At 39.6% G+C, this 17,746-nt stretch overlaps 1 protein-coding gene across 2 annotated transcripts in view; it reads right to left on the minus strand.

The window, feature by feature from the left end:
* Positions 1-16,117, minus strand: part of LOC119727004 (beta-adrenergic receptor kinase 2-like) — a 60,125-nt gene extending 44,008 nt beyond the window's left edge. For both annotated transcript variants that reach the window (XM_038198873.1, XM_038198872.1), the window contains exons 1-3: positions 15,389-16,117; positions 7,837-7,913; positions 5,414-5,487 (exon numbers count right to left, since the gene is read on the minus strand). In XM_038198873.1, the coding sequence (XP_038054801.1) occupies positions 5,414-5,487; positions 7,837-7,913; positions 15,389-15,501 (264 nt within the window). In that variant the 5' untranslated portion in view covers positions 15,502-16,117. The remainder of the gene's footprint in view (positions 1-5,413; positions 5,488-7,836; positions 7,914-15,388) is intronic.
* Between the last annotated feature and the right edge of the window lie 1,629 nt (positions 16,118-17,746).

The following is a 17,746-nucleotide window of genomic DNA, read 5'->3' on the forward strand; positions in this document are numbered from 1 at the left end:
TCATTTCATTCCCAAATCAGGACTAAAACTGAGATTGGTCAATTCAAATGCAGTGTTTTGTAATACAACAGCCAGGCACGCATTCGTGTAACACGATACAGAGCACCGTGACACTTTTTTTATCCATGTCTATGACGCGCAACGGGTGAAAGACCGAAGACCCGATATAGAAAGCGCCCGCTGATTGGTCAAAATCTAGGTGGTCAAAATCTAGGAGGTCAATTAGAGGAGGGATCTTGCCTCAAATTTTACATGTACATGTAATCAGCAAATCTGTTCACGCGTAATAGACCATGGCTTTCGCCATGGTCTATTACATATAGACTAGCTATGTAGGGAAAGTACATGATTTATTTAAATTTATTGTCAAAATACGCCTTTTCAACACTTGTAGCAGTATCAGAATTTGAGTGAATTATGAAAAAGGGTATAGCTGCAAAGTAAACACTCAATAGGACACATTACATGTCGGTATACATTCATACATGTACATGTACATGTACATGGACAGCGGATACAGGTACATGTACATTGTAGAATCTTAGCACTGCAGGTATTCATGATGTCTTCATGATGCATACCCACCACTATGTAGTATTATGTAACAACTGATCTGAAGATAAACAGTTTTCAATGATTTTAACATTATTGGAGACTGACTACCGGTACATGTATGAACCAGCAGTAATACTTGTGTACATGAAACACATTTTCTATAATATGTACCGGTACCTACCGGTATACATTGCATATTTGTGCTTCTCATGTGCAGTGTGGATCCAAAATGCTACATGTACATGTACATACATTTAAGGTCCAGTAATGTCTGTATGTATACATGTACATGATACACTGTTGTCATTCAGCTAAATGTCTGAATCAATCCAACAATTTAATTATTATAAAGTTGAACAAACAATTTGAATGGAGCTTGGCTTGAACCTGCAACCTCCAAATTACCATATTGCCAGTCAGTCAATGGACGCACCCTGGACACATGGCGCAAGACGCACACACGCCAAACTGGCAAAAACCATTCCCTTCTGGGTCACTGTCAAATTCCCTGAGTTTTCCCTGTTTTTTTTGGTGTGTTTTTCAAAATTCCCGGAGTTTTCCCTAACTGGAAAAATGGAAACTCCTTTTCAATGTTTTCCCTGATTTCCAGAGTGGCTGGAAACTCTGCTGATGATAAATGACTGGGCCTATGGCTTTGTCTCTCAACAGAGGGCAAACCCAACCCAAAACATACTGTACTGCTTTACATACATTGTACATGTACATGTATGCAATGCCTATCCAAACCACATGTATGTACAGTGTATGTACCTACAGTATCTGTACAATGTACATGTACAATGTATATGTATGCTTATATTACCTCCAGGGTGAACTCGCCCTTGTTTGTTTACTACCACTTTTCTCCAGGGTCGGTGATAAACCCCATGGTAAGGATTCCATGAGGTTCAGGTAGGGAAGGGTTGACCCTGAACCTGCAGCACTCTCAGGGTCAGCTTGTCCCAGGGGTAGGTATAGTTTCCAAAGTCAAATGTAAAATTTGCACACATTGGCATGATCTGGTTCAGCCTGATATGACCATAAACATGCATAGGTATGTCCTGAGTGAAAAGATCATTAACATGTCAATCTTTTGTCACTGCCTGATTCACACTAACATTATGAACCACTTATATTGTACATGCACACTACATGTCCATCAAATGTGCATGTTTTGTCCATTAAATGATATGCTTAAGTACATTGTATATTCGTCCATCCTCACTAGACTAGACAGCCAAGGAAATATCTGTTCATTTTTGGGGGTGTTCAGGGAGGGGTACATGTAGTACCGGTGCCTCTGGCGGGGGACAGTCATGCTCCTTTTGGGGGTAGCTTAACCACCATTGCGGGTAGCCGAGACTTCCAACCTTCGGTGAAGCATGTGTTGGCACCGTAGAATTTCTAGGTGGCCAGACCCCTTGCAACTGTCCCTGTGGTTTATGGGTAGACGGCAGGGCGGGGGCCATCATTCGCAGCGGGGCAGGGTTTCTGCTGTAGGCTTGGCTGCACCCTTGCATCGCATCGCATAACAGTGGAGGAACATCTTGAAAAGTCAGCATTGCTGAATGTATACTGGGTATTATCTGACAGAGGGAACCAGGCTTATTCCGACCACAGTGTCCAGGCACCAAGATGCTAGTGCACATGCGTTAAGGGCAGGCAGGAGGCCTACCTAGCACCTTGTTCCAGTTGGTGTGCTACATCTATCATATGCTGTGCCCACGTTCTGGGCTTCCAGACCTGGGCCTGTTGGCTGTGGTAGATGACAGAGTGAGGTTGAAGTAATACGTTTCACTCTCAGTATAATCCAATGCAATGCAGGAGGACTTTGCCACCGTCTCTGAAAATTTCAAGCCCTGTGGCGATTGAGAAAAATTTAGGATGTCTTCTACTCCTAACCTACTCCACTGGATGTCTCTACTCCTATACCTGTACTCAGGCAGCTCCTTTGTGATGGCCGCTGACTTCCGATCAAGTGACGGAAGTGTTCATGTCCTGCTAGGGAAGAGGCCACAAAGGAAGGAAAGACGACAGCAGCTCGGTGGCACAAAACGTCTCGAAGTCCAGGGCTAAAAAGTTGCAGTGAAGACGTTGTCTGCTTCCTCCCATGTGCAGCTACATACTGTACAATCTCATGAATAGAGCAAGTACCGGTACGTGTAAGATGACCTCAAAAGCCTGTGAGATTTTACAATACACATGTAGCACATATGGGCACCATGAATCAAGCATGGGAAGTTTAACTTTTTCTTTATTTTTTCCCCCAAACCAATCAACAACTGCACATTTTGATTTGTATGTAGAAAAGGTGTACATGTAATGCGTACTGCACTGATAATCAATCGGGCGTAGATCCACACAGGAATACATGTACAAATGGTGTAGATCGTGCCCTACATCAAACGGTACATTGTCTGGGTATCTCCTGCTTAATTTATGAGCGTACTGATTGAAATTTTTAAACTTAACTTTGGTAGGAGTCATAAATTTGACCAGATTAACCAGTGCTAATATCAAATTATCAATTACAATGTACAATCATGACACATGTTTAGCAATTTCACATTTTAATTTTCAAAGCATAGATTTGCATATCATTTGCATGCTTCAAGTTCAAGCCACTGTGCTGTTCCAATATTAACAAGTCAGGTGTGTTTACAAACACAAATGCCCCGCAACCGTGATTGTTCCCATGACATAACACCACTCTTTTAACATCAACTTACATGTACCTTGGTCACATGGAACGTTCATTAATTGACAGCATTAGTGTCTTCTGTAGGTTTTATATGAATTAATCCCTAATCCCTATGATCTCAGAATAAATACAAGGTTTCGATTGTTTTAGCCACTGTGACCTTGACCCTTGACCTTTTGGCCCCAAATGCAAAAGGCTTCTTATGATTACCAAGGACAATCCACAAACCAAATTTGAAGTTCATATGTAAAGTATTTCTCAAGTTATCGCGCTGACAAAATTTCTATTGTTTCAGCCACTGTGACCTTGACCCTTGACCTTTCGGCCCCAAATGCAATAGGCTTCTTAGGATTACCAAGAACAATACACAAACCAAATTTGAAATTCATATGTAAAGTATTTCTCAAGTTATCGCGCTGACAACATTTCTTTTGTTTTAGCCACTGTGACCTTGACCCTTGACCTTTCGGCCCCAAATGCAATAGGCTTCTTAGGATTGCCAAGGACAATCCACAAACCAAATTTGAAGTTCATATGTAAAGTATATCTCAACTTATCACGCTGACAAAATTTCTTTTGTTTTAGCCACTGTGACCTTGACCCTTGACCTTTCGGCCCCAAATGCAAAAGGCTTCTCAGGATTGCCAAGGACAATCCACAAACCAAATTTGAAGTTCATATGTAAAGTATTTCTCAAGTTATCACGCTGACAAAATTTCTATTGTTTCAGCCACTGTGACCTTGACCCTTGACCTTTCGGCCCCAAATGCAATAGGCCTCTTAGGATTACCAAGAACAATACACAGACCAAATTTGAAGTTCATATGTTAAGTATTTCTCAAGTTATTGTGCTGACAAGATTTGTCCGGACACACACACCCACACACCCACCCACCCACACACACACCCACACACCCACCCACCCACGGAAGGACAAGGCGGAAACAGTATGCCCCTTCGGCTTCGCCGCGGGGCATAAAAATTCACCCTGACAGATATATTTTCATGCAACGGCCACGCCCCGTCCATGCAGGATTCTGAGCATGTGTGTGGGAGGAAATAAAATGGTCATAGTCAGTCATGGGAGGACGCACCTCTACATTATATAAAATCTACCATGTAGTGGCATTGATGTTACAACCCAAAAGGCTCAGTGCTTTGGGGTTTTTTTTGGGGGGGGGGGGTTTGGGGGGTTTTCAGGATTTTTTTGGAAGCATTACAAATTTTGTCTGCAGCTACATGTACATGTACATGTATAGAACTACCAGTACAGATTGGAATGTCTATAAAATTGGAAATGGGAATGATTCAGATATTTGATTTTCATGTTGAAAAGGACAAACGAGGTTTTTCTGCTTTCGTTTGAGGCAGCAGAAAGTCAAGCTATTTCGTCCAGTTGTCTAAGCCATGTTTTAGGGTTCAAGTTGTTGACCTCCACATGGTGAGCCCTGTCAACTGACTTCTGTCAGGCAAACGACAACAACAGAGATAGCAGAAGCAGAATCAGAACAAAGAGGTTATACTGAAACTGTGCACAAATGTTGTGTGAAGTCCATCGATGTGAGAAATACTGCATGCACATACTGCTTTACATATGGCATCAAGTACGCAAGACTGATTTTAATGTGCGTATTGTATGTACCGGTAAACCTGTCTTTTTAGTGAGTTCCAGGCATGGCAGCAATGTACCCTGCTCTTCCTTTGTAACCATTGAGGGGGGACGTGTGCATGGAGTCAAAAGTAATGTATATCCAACCTGAAATACATGTATTGCCACTGTACAGTACAAGTTCAGCTCTGTGTGAACTGATTTCAGCTGATGCAGGATGTTGAATATTGTGCCGGATTCAGGAAGGTTGCCAGCAAAAGTGCCTAGGAGGTTAGGGTTAAGGACAAATTTGACACTGTACTATAGGCCTACGGTACATGTACATTGATTCAGTACATGATTATATTGTATTTCTATCCATATTGTACTTCTGTAGCAACATCCTTCATCAGCTGCAAAAGTTCAGACTCAGCCAGTTTGCTTATCACTGCCAGTTTGCTTTACCAGTACCTATACACTTGTCTTCTTAACTTGAATTTTGATCAATTATAATCAGTGTCCAGTGTTAGAAATAAAACGAATAATGCTGGCGGTCTCCCATGGCTCACCTCCTCGTAAAATTCCAATTGTGGTACTGGAACCTCCGAGACGTTCTCGCAAAAATCCTTGAAGAGTAGAAAACCTGCAACAACAACAAAATCACAGATAAAAATTGATTCCTTATTAATTTACAATGTATGCATGATTACTTTGGCAATACTCCATGTTATCAACAGCCTGTTATTGCACTATTATAACCATGTCTTTATACTGCAAGCTCTCTGCAATGCTAGAAAGGCAGACAGATGGAAGAGGGCTCACAGTCTGCTCCATGGAAGTTTGTAACAACAACAAAATGTTCGAGTCATCAAAATTGTTACCATTCCACTATCATATCGAGAACATTCACTCTGCATCATTTGTTGCCATCAACCAGTGTTCTGTTCACTGGCTGTTCTCGATAGACCAAACAAACAGCACAAGTACATGTGTAGGCCTACAAGTACATGTACATGTAGTCGTGCACACTGAGTTGCAGTATGGACACTGCTAGCTGCCTATTTGGAGGTGATGGGAAACCTCATGTATTAATTATGCACTTAAAATTGGGCTGAGCTCATTTCGTGTTTGTTTGTTTGTTTTGATGGGGTTTTTTGGACAGATACTGGTACATGATACATTGTACATTGTAGACAGTAAACAGCCAACAATTTCACTCTTTTGTAGGCCTACTCTTTTGCATACATGTTTATGCATTACATCATAGGCATCTTCACAAGCTAGTACATACATACATGTATTACTACAGAAACTGTTATTGGATGGCCAGAGCGAAAGAGGCCCCAGCATCAGTAATGACTGCATGAAATGAATGACACTGACAGAAAGATGTATTTTACTAAATGTTATTCAATGCATTCATGTAATTTTTCTTTTCCATAAGTAGACCCTTGACCAAATAATGCATACAATTTACTAAATCTGATATTTCCAAATTGAAACAAAATACCACTATTTTTATGTACATTGTACATGTACATGTATGTACATGTACAGTATGTATTTCAACAGACTTTCTGATTTTGTGATTCTGGAATGGGCACGTGTACAATACACATGTATGTGTATTGTACGTGTACAATACACTGTAACTATTCAAATGGGCCATGTTATATTGTGCAGAACTAAAGGTGCCCTCATCTTCATAATTGATGCCTGCAAACTGAATTCTGTACACAACTCATGTGCATGCAGATTATAATGGAACATTTGTACCGGACATGCACCTCCTACAAAGAAATACATTTTTTACACAAATTGTACATGATGTACATGTATGCATACACTGTAGTACGTACATGTACACAGACATGAGACATGAGACACGGATCTACATTGAATTTTAAAATTGCTTTAAAATACAGTTTACTTGTAAATTAATACTCTAATAGATGAATTAAAAATCATGCTCTCTATATCATCTGTTTTACATACATGTACCGGTACTTAAGAGGCAAGAAACACCGATAAGACACAAATACGTATGTACTATTTGATCTACACCCTACCATGCCTACCGCTACATAGTTACAATACCCTAACAACTTACGATACATCATTGTTTGTTTTGATCGGGAGTAAATGGTCAGTAAATGTCTGATGTCTGTAGTCTGTACGTACATGTCAATATGGGAAGAATTTGTGAAATACACAATGTCTTATTAACACATTTATTGAGTACTTTCTGAGAATTTACATTTCACTTAATATAAATTGGTCTCTGTTACAATGTATGTTTGTTTTGACTTGCAGGATGGTGATTTTAAGAGTTTAAAAACCATTTTTTTAAACTGTTATTGCAAACTGAATTTAACCAGACGTACTGAATAAATTAAGCAATATGGCTCAAAACACCTGCCAACAAGATAAGTTCTTCCATTTTGTTTTCAAACTTTGAATTTATTTTCATTGCCAGTGCTCTTCAACAAATAACTTTTGTTCTCGAAACAAATTTTTAATCTGTATCTTTTGTTTTCATGAAAAAACTACCTTATTCTGATTGGACGTGTGCAACCCTCTGAGAAAGGAATTTCAATTTACACACAAATGACCCGCCCTGTGAGAGCTGAGTTATTGTCTGGCAGCCAATAATTCAAGTTTTTTTTAAGAAATAATTTAATAACAAAATGTCGCTGGATTTTTTCGTTTGATGTCTCAGTCAAAAGCGAATAACTTTGATATTTCTAGGAAAATAGCAATTGAGGAAACCAAATCTATTTTTCTAGACAAAAATAGCGCAGGAATGCAATTGAATTTCATAAAATAGTCACAATCACACATTCATTGTGTTTGTTGTCATGGTTTGAGCAATTCAAAGATTTGTTCAGGTTTGTTTAGAGCTTGTTCAAATACAACTGATCTATACACACACTTAATAACATGAACCGGTACCAAATGTACACTGTTCTTGAAAAATGAATAAAAAACTCACCAAGTTTTTGCTTGAAAATCTTCTCAAAGGTTATTTCATTTCTTTCCTCCAGGTATTTGTACATAACACTCCGTATGCTGCAAATGAAATAAATATACAAATTAGCAATAGTGTAAGTCTGATCAGCAGGCAAGACAAAATCAAAACTAATGTACATCATGTGCATGTATGGTTAGGAGTTTGTAATCAATGATGCATTTTACTTATGTGCAAGATAAACGCAAGATAAACGAGTACATTCAAATCAACAGAGGGAACATATACAACTGTATGTCATGAAATACTTTCTTTCACTTTAATCATACCGGTACATGTGTACATGTACCGGTATGCACAATATACAGATTAACATCCAAACGGTTATTCGCATAATAAGTCTGTTCGATATCCATTTGTTATTAAATCGCGATATCATATCCAATGTTATCGCGATGATGTCATTTTTCTATTTGTGGAACAATGGAAAAATAGAAAAACACGACCGAAGTCACCATCGTGAGAGCCGCGTAAAATAACCTGATGGTCCGCAAATGTCCGTAACAAAATCGTCTGTTTTTTTGGCAGCCATTTTAAATCACTGGAATGAGGAGTTAGCGCTCTAGTAAATAGCTCTATGGTTAAGCCCCTGTCACACTGCTAGTGCTACGATGTAGCCTCCCGATCACAATAAGACAGTGCTGAGACTCAAGACTCAATGACATCATGAAACTCAGAACGTCATCTGAACTTTATCGGAACGACTTCTTCTTGAGTCATATTAGGTTTTGCCCTTCACCGATTTATAAATCTGCTTGAGTGTCGTTTTGGCATCCTACAGTTCGTGCATGGTCAGCAGTGGAGCCACGATTTTTTGGTCAGCAAAAAAATCCAAAACGGATCAGATCTGTTCTCTGTCTGTACTCAAACAGTTGTGTTGTAACGAAGTCGTAACAAAATCGTAACGCAATCGCAATTATACGAGATCGGCAGTGGTTGTACATGGTCGGCCAAATGTTTGTAGCCGACTTTGATACCACCATTACGACGTGAAATTCCGAAGTTGACATCACTCTGTCGTTCCGGAGTCGTTTCGGCATTGGTTCTCGGTCTTTTGTGTCGGTACTCAATCGGTTGTGTCGGTACTCTGTCAGGTAATGTCGTAACGAGATCGGGACTCAGTAGTGAAACAAATTCAATTGAACGGATCCAAGTTGTAGCGAAGTTGTAATATTCGGTTCGAGGTTGTATCGGAGTTGTTTAGTATTCCGGACGACATCGCAGCACATTCTGATTAATGGTCTGCAGACTCGGAAGACAAAATGTTAATTTCCTACGTATTTGGTATGATTTTCAAGGATTTTTTTTAATCTCATGGTCTTAGCGGGGTCTTAGTCTTTGGTATTGGATGTGTAACTGGGGCCTTAGACAAATTCTAAATTTGAATTTTAGGCTACACTGAAGCCAACATCGTTATGCCAGAGATCGCAGGTTCAATCTCGCACCTGCCAGTGCCAGTTTTCTTTGTTCACTTTCAAAGTTTATCGTATTCACTTGAATGGTTGACGTGTGATTCAGACTACTCTGGCATGCGAATCAAAAGTTGCTCTGTGTATTTTATCATTTTTATGCAATAATTTCTGCAAGTTAATTAATTCACAGAACGTGATCTCTCTTGTCCGTACATACATGTATTTTCCGTGTTCATGAATTTATTTTGAGGTCATCTGGGGTGCTGTGGTCCAATGGTTACGGTGTTCGACTTGTGTGCCGAGGTACATGGGTTCAAATCCTGACCGTGGGAACATGGTGCTTGTGCTCTTGAGCAAGGCACTTTACCATTATTGCTTCGTCCTTCAGATGGGCTGCAATATGCGCCACAGCATCTTGTAAACCAATATAAGGTGCTACATAATGGGTCTCATATTTCTCATAAACTGTATTTACCTTTCTTTAAATAGACATAATTTCCAGTGCCTTGAGTACCTAATTGTTGGTAGATACATGCGCTATGTAAGACTCTGGTATTATTAGTATTCATTTTTTTACAGCGCAGCGTGTTTCCCCGGAATTTCCTACCTGGCACCACAGCACATGGTTCGTTGGCAGCAACACAGTGGTTACGCAATACCGCAAGGTAAATGGACAGCTTGCTGTTGTGACTAGCGTTGCGCATATTAGTGTGCACCACCTGAATTCTCCTTTTTATATTTCTAAGAATTATCAAACGAAAATATTTGTTTACATTAATTAAGGCAACTTTTTATCACTTTTTATGGCCTTTTTTTTAAAGCTTTCGTAGCGCAACTAGAAATAGTTCAGGCGAAATTTGCATATAATTGAATACGTCATTCAATCAGCACACAAAAATTTGCCCCCCCCCAAAAAAAAATTCCCACCTACCTACCCTATTTTTGAAAGGCATGTAATCAGAAGCAAAAGTATATATTATACATGCTGGCTTTAACTGTTTTAGTCATAAATGTGGGGTTTATTGTTATCTTTTCAACAGGGGCGTAAATCCCGGGGGGGGGGGGGGGTGTATATGTATCTCTCCCCCCTCCCATTTTTGACCCCACTTTTTTCGTGGTGAGTAACAAAAAAAGGCGGATTTTGAGTTATTTTTCAAACTTCCCAACAACCAAAATGCAAGCAAATGTACAGAAAATGGGAGAAAAAGTACAAAAGCTTTCAATGCCCCGTTTTGATGTAAGGTTAAGTGCGTAAATACAAATGTACATAACATGCACATCTACATGTACATCATGAACAGTGCCCCTTAGTGTCATGTGGTGTCCAGCAAGCCCCCAAGGTCCCCCCCCCCCCCCACTTTTCAATTTCCACGGCCGGAATTTTTTTTATTTACATGTACATGTATGTCATCCCCCATCCCCAAGTCCGTGGTACAGATTTACGCCACTGCTTTTAAACTAAATTTCAATTAGTATTAATTATGCAAAATGAACCGATGTGCATTCGTCCATCATTATAAGAAGATTATGTACCGGCATTTCAGCATGTATCGGTATTTCAGCACGTACCTGTATGCGGCTGCATTCTAATGGATGTACAATGTAGGCCTACTGCATATATCAACATTAATAAAAACAAGTGTCGGTATTTTCTGAGCAGATGGTTCCTGGTTGTGAAATGCACCCATCTCCAAAACAACCAAATATATGTCATGTGTATTTTGTAAGCAAACCAGGAGGAAGCCAGAATGCACATTCATTGCTCTCTGAAGTGGAGAGACTTTTGCTAGCTAATCTGAAAATATACCATAGTACATTTTACATCAGCACTGGACAGTAAAACAGTAAAACATACAAAACTAGTGGCAACTAACAATTGGTTACTGCCAGACTGTGGAATCAATGCTCCATTCATAAATACTGCATTATACGTGTAATTCTATTTCATTTCAAGAGTCAAGGACAGTATGTATGTATGTATGTCTTCGTGTCTATCTAGCAAATATTTTTATGACATTGATTTTTTGTTGTGACACAAAATCTAGAACAAAAGATTTCTTTATAATTAGATTCTTTAATGTTTTTAGACCCTTAATGCTATTTTAAAGCTTTACCAGTATAAATTACATGAACATTTAGAGACGTTTTATTAACTGTGTGACAATTAGTTGAATTGACGAAGAAATGTTAAGAGGTTGTGTTGATCAACCATGCTCATGCTGATGGATGTTCCAAGATATTTGAAGTTTATAAAGGGAATGCACATTTGCTTTTGTTACAATTTTCAGAAATAAATGAATTTGGAGGATCAGTAATATAAAGCAAACTGACTGGCTTCACGTTTTGGGCTTAAAGATGCTGAAAAATCCAAGAAAACTAATCGTATTCTTGTAGTCTGGTTCCTTGACCCCACTTGAAACGGAGCAATTTATAGACTTTGGGGAATTGAAGGTCAGAGAATCAGTCTAGCAGGCTTGGACCCCTTCACAGGTGTGTAATCAATTACAAACAAAATTCCGAATAACTAATTATAAAAAATTAGGAGCAGTTTTTGAAAAAAAAAGCCTGACTTCTCCAATGCTGTGGTCGGCCAAAATACAATTTTTCTTGAAAACGTCAGCACACTAGGAGCCACAATTTTACAGGATGCTTTAGACAGTCATTTCCTAACAATCCAGTAAGGTACATGTATTTCGTGATAATATTATCATTTCGTTTTGTGATGTTTGCAAATACACAAATGACATTTGATGCACATATATAAAATGACGTCATCTACCGGTATTTAAACTTTAAAAGATGATCTTTTGCTCAAATTGGTTTTAGTGCTCAGAAATTGTCTCAGATCACACCACAGAAATTGCTTTTCTATAACTGCATGTCTCCCCAACTATATCCCCCATTTACATTTAACTCCCCACATTTTCATCCCCAACACTACGCACTACCCAATCTATGATCAGGTAAATCAGCTTGTGTATAATAAAAGTGCTAGATACGTACGTGTACGTTGGAGCCTTTTTGTGCATAATTTGAATCTGTTAAGGTCCAATAATTATTTGTGCTGGTATTTTGTGTCAATGATGTCACGGATGGAATGATATACTCCTATGACCCCCAACTACCATGGATGCTAGTGGTTTTCATTGTTTACATACAGGTGGATCTGCATATGTACATTGTACCTGGTATACCCAAAGCATTCCAAAGAAAAGACAGTGAAAACTGTCAGTGTTTTAAAATGTTCACTTTAACAAAAGATTTATTTTTTGTCCGCTGTAAATCCTCCAGTGAACTGAGATTGGAAGGTATGCTCGATGAAAAGGGGTAATAATAATGTTCCACACTGTGAGAACCTGTTTGGTTGACATGCCAGCTTTTAAAATCATTATCGCACATGCTGTCTACAATAATGTTTACAATGTTTACACCCACTATACCATAAAAAAAATAAGGGAGAATCTGGTTTCATACTAAGGAACTAAAATTCAATGTATCTGATATCCAAGCCTAAAATTGGACTTAAAATTGAGTACCTGAGAGTCAAGGACCTGCAAGGCCCGATTTCATAGCGTTGCTCGAAACACAAGACTACTGTCAGATATCTGTATTCATCTATGACATCAATTGGGGCAATCCTATTTAAAAGTCTGGTGGCATGACTGTGGAGAGTATGTGTGCAGATAGAGTCAGGTTGGCGTAGCGGTACTTTCGTCGCCTTCCACCGCTGTGACCCGGGTTCGAATCCCGCCTGGGTCAATATGTGGATTTGGTTTTCAGTCCCTGCCTGATTCCGTGGGTTTTTCCCTAGAATATTCTTCTGGGCTTTTCCTCCCGCCTCTAAAACTGTAACTTCTTCTCATTGTCTTCTCTCCACAGGTTTCTTCAGGCTTGCGAGCTAAATGTACAGTGCCTAGGGCGCTTTTGAGGAATCCTTGGTTTCATTACCAGAAATGATTAATAATAATAATAATAATAATGGTGCCAGATGTTTTAGTTATGGACAAGTTATATAACGGTCACAAATTTTTTAACTAGTATTTGGCCCATTCGCTCTACATGTATGTCCTTACATACCTTTGCAAGGAAAACAGATAATATTTATAACTGCCCTGATATTTTTGTTACATGTATATTTTATATTTTTTTCGAAAGTCTGGGGTTTTTTTCCTCCAACAAAGTGTATTTTTCAAACAAATTTCTCACCAAATCCACAGGTGACTCCATTTTTCAAACATAATAAGCAGGTATGATAAGCCAGCATGGTCCATGCTAGCCAAACTGACTTTGTTTTTTATGTTTGTTGTGACCTCTCCTACAATAGGTTTAGTATCGGACTTCCACCCTCAATTCACTTTGGATGTGAAGAAGTAGAATTTATGAAATATAAAATACAAACTCTCCACCATTCTTTTTGTTCAATCTGAGTGATGAAACCTAAAAATTAATGTTAATTGGCCTTATCGGGATTACAAGCAAGCTTGTACAAGTTATTTTACTCTTTTGAGTTTAGTGCTGTGCAACCGAACAATAAAGACCCTGCCCAATGGCCCTATTGACCATTTGTTTTGTTTTGTAAAGGAAGTGTAAGACATTGTGGATAACTTCCTACCACGATCAATACCCTGTGTACACTTTTTAAGTGTAACTATTTTAAGCCTGATTAAAATTGAGCCATCCCATGCGAACTCAAATAAATGAGACATCAGACACCAGCATTGTTTGCTAGGGTGATACAAATGATGTATGAGGAACATGATGAGGAAATGAAAGATCTTTATTCATAATCCAATTGTGTGGTGACCTTCAGTTTCTTTGAGCTCTTGTTGGACAGATTTCACTTCTAAATTTACCCGCTGACCTTAGGTCAAGACCTTAGGTCAAGACGTCTGCTTGCGCATGCCACATGTGCATAGAAACAACGCAAAAAAAACACTAAGCCAGGCAGGGTGAAGCCAATCACAACCATGGCCCGCTGGTAGCACACTCCTATTTCCGGCCTCACTCACTGCGAGCGGGTCCCTGACAGATATTTTCTGGCATTGCTCCCTACGTGTTTATCCGTCATCCGTTCTGAATACCGCAAACCTTTCTGGGTATACACTTCATCCCATGCGAACTGGTTTACAACCGAAGGCTCATAGCATCCAAGCTAAAGCCAAGGCTGTATGCACCCCGAGGGGGTTGAAAACGGCATATCCCACATCACAGCAGCAGCAGTCAACAATTATTTCCTTATATCGTGCCAATAAGTCAAAACCATAAATTGTATGAAACACAAATCGTATGAAAATTGCAAGATTCAAGACTGTTGGGCTAATTAACACCAACAGTCCTGAATCCCCCAATTTTAATATGATTTTGCACACCCCCTAGGCCGCTAGGGAGTTAGTTAAGCTGAATTAGTCAGACATGTATCCCTATAATATCAGGGATGTACATGTTGTTAAAATCCATCACAAGTCCTTGTCTATGGAATAGCTGCTTGCAAAGCAAATGGGCAGATTTGGCGATTATGCAAAACAAGACTGCGTCTGGACCTCCAGATTCTGACCATTCAGCGGGCATCTCTTATTGCTCTGACAGTCTGCTCTTGAGTGAAGAACATTTTGCATTTGGTTATTTGTTAGTACACAACCACATTAAATCTTTCCAATACTTAAACCTTTTCGGAAAGAATGTAGTATCCAGACACCACTCCTTTGGACTTTTGGTTGTGTGGAGAGTAGAGTGCATTTTTGGTATTTCTATTTCAGACTATTTTCTAACAAAATTAGAAATGTTTCTCAGTCCCAGATTCATGTCTTTTTAACATTTTTGCAATGACTGACATTCACTGAGATAATATTCTGGCGTCAGAATGCAACATTCTTTCCATCTTTCCATTCATGTTATTGGTATCGTTATTTTGTGGTGGTCCTTCATTACTTCTCGAATTAGAAGACACAAAACACAAAGGTGCCTTTTATTTATAGAACTTATGACTTAGAAGTAGGCCTAGTCCTTCATCATGTTCATTTTTATTTGAGATACGCCTTATCATTGTTTGTTAGTGGTATTACTTTAGTAATAATGAGTCCATGCATGTTTTCATTTGTACTCACCTAGGGTCAGGGAGCACTATCTTTTTGCTAGCTCTGGCAGCCGGAGTTGATTTACTCTTCTCCATCGCCATCAAATAGCTCACATCAGCGAGCACGGCTTCAAGATCCGCCATTTTTATTCCTTGGTGTCCTTTTGACTTATCAGTCACACGTTGACAATGACAATTAATAAATTTGCAAAGCTCCGAAGCCAAATAATGGCAGCTAACCAGCCTACGTCTATTCCTTATGTGCACATCGCCACGCTATCGTCATGATCGCTGCAGAGGAACTCGGGAATTCAAGAGAAGCACATCAATGGCATTTGGTTCCACGATCAACTGCGAATGGAAAAACGCTGCAGCATCCGAACAGCTTTCCAAGAGCACAACGAAAAACCCAAACAGCCGTGGTGTGGTTATCTGAATATTCGCCGAAGAACGGGCTCATTTCCCAAAAGCTCAGACCATGGAGAAAAGACTAGTATTAAATATCTGTACGGCGGGCTGAGGTAGAAAATCCTAATCATGGAGGCGTACGTACAGAGCCATCTCTACCCATAAAAACGATGTGTGTAACCCGTATAGCCTAGCCTACGTACGTCTGCATTGCAAATTGCTCATAGTTGCTGCTGCTGTGCGAGTGTGCCATGCCAGTACCAGTACATGTACATGTACAAGCCATGTACGCATACCCACCACAGAGACAGGACGTACACGACCGGAAAACATAGGCGACCTGCCTTTTTCCCCTTCTGTTAAATGATTGGTGTGCATGTGTCGCTAAGACCACGGTCAATGACGTCATTCACTGCTTAGCATTTATTATGTTCATCAAATTACGATGGGCATTGTCAAGGGTGATAAGACACAGAACCCGTCGTCTTTTCTCATCCCAGCAAATTAATTATCAAACTACATGGTTTTTCGTCTGAAGAAATTCACCCCAGGATGAAGCACTGGCATTTCTGACTACGAAAGCGATGAACGCGATCGCGAAAATAAAAGCGATTTCAGTCGTCATGGTGAACTTGTTATCTTAATTGTACATCATTACCAACATTTTGCAAAAGGTCTTCACAATGGGCAGTGATCCAAAAACGATTTAAGCAATACAGGGTGTACATTTGAACTCGTAGTGGGTAATTCAAGGGCATGCACTGGCGGATCCAGCCCCCCCCCCAAAAAAAAAATGTAATAATACTAATAATAAATAATAATAATATTAATTTATTATTAAACTCAAAAAGGCGTGAAGAAGCGCAGCGTTAATGTTTTAATTGTTTTGTTTTTTTAATTTTCGAGTTTCATCTCGGAAAAAGAAGAAGATTTGTTTTTTTTATTGCTATTTTCCTAGCAATGTAAAAATTATTCACGAGACATTCAACAACAAAAATCCACCAACGTTGATTGAATTATCACCAAATTTGACATTTTTTCAGAGGGTTACAGACGCCCAAAATCGAAATTAAGTAGCTTTTTCATTAAAAAAAATACAAATTGAAAATTCACGGAATTTACAACTTTAATAAAATGACAAGAAAAAAAGGTGAAAGGAGCCAACAGCGTCAAATAAGGTCAATTAAGTCCCCGACCCCGGCTTTGCGAATTGTGCAACGGCCGGTCAGTCAGTGTGTCGCATTTCCCCCCCCCCCCCAAAAAAAAAAAAAAAACCAACAACAACAATAACAAAACAAAAACAAAACCACCAAACCAACCAACAACAACAATAACAACAACACAACCAAACCAACAACACAAAACAAAACTAAACCTAAAGCCTGAATGGGTTCTTGATCTGCCGTGTTCGGCCCTGTCCCTTCCGGGCGGTGGGACACCCCCCCCCCCCACCCCACCCCTACCCCAACAAGTGTCTTTTTACCGCAGAATTAGGAGTGCAGGCGGTTGTTCTACTCGTCCCCTTTTCCTGAAAGGATTGTGATGAATAAAATACACCATCCTTTCTTCACCCACCCCCAGTTTTTCGATATCAGCGACGGCATGCCCCCCCCCCTCCCCAGGGTTCTGGATCCGCCCTTGATCCCGCGGTATTTGTCGCTGAACGGATTTGAGACATTTGGGGTGAAATTTGACCCAAAACTAGCTTTATTTTGCAATGGAATGTAATTAAGAGGGATCATTTTCAAAAATGTCTATATTGTGCAAGCAGATTCGGCGATTGATTATGGAAAACAAGACTGTGTCTTGACCTTGAGTACTGACCATTCAGCGGGTGCCTTCTATAGGGTCTTCTGTCACTCGTTGTTATCTTACAAAAACACGGCAGCCAAACTGACCAATCAACAGCTTAGTCCACATTTTTTGATCGAAATGACGTCACAGTTTCTTAAGTCGACTCCGATTGGCTGGCGCGCGGGGT

The sequence above is a fragment of the Patiria miniata genome, unplaced genomic scaffold (assembly GCF_015706575.1).
Source record: "Patiria miniata isolate m_02_andy unplaced genomic scaffold, ASM1570657v1 HiC_scaffold_2, whole genome shotgun sequence".
In the NCBI taxonomy this organism is placed as follows: domain Eukaryota; kingdom Metazoa; phylum Echinodermata; class Asteroidea; order Valvatida; family Asterinidae; genus Patiria; species Patiria miniata.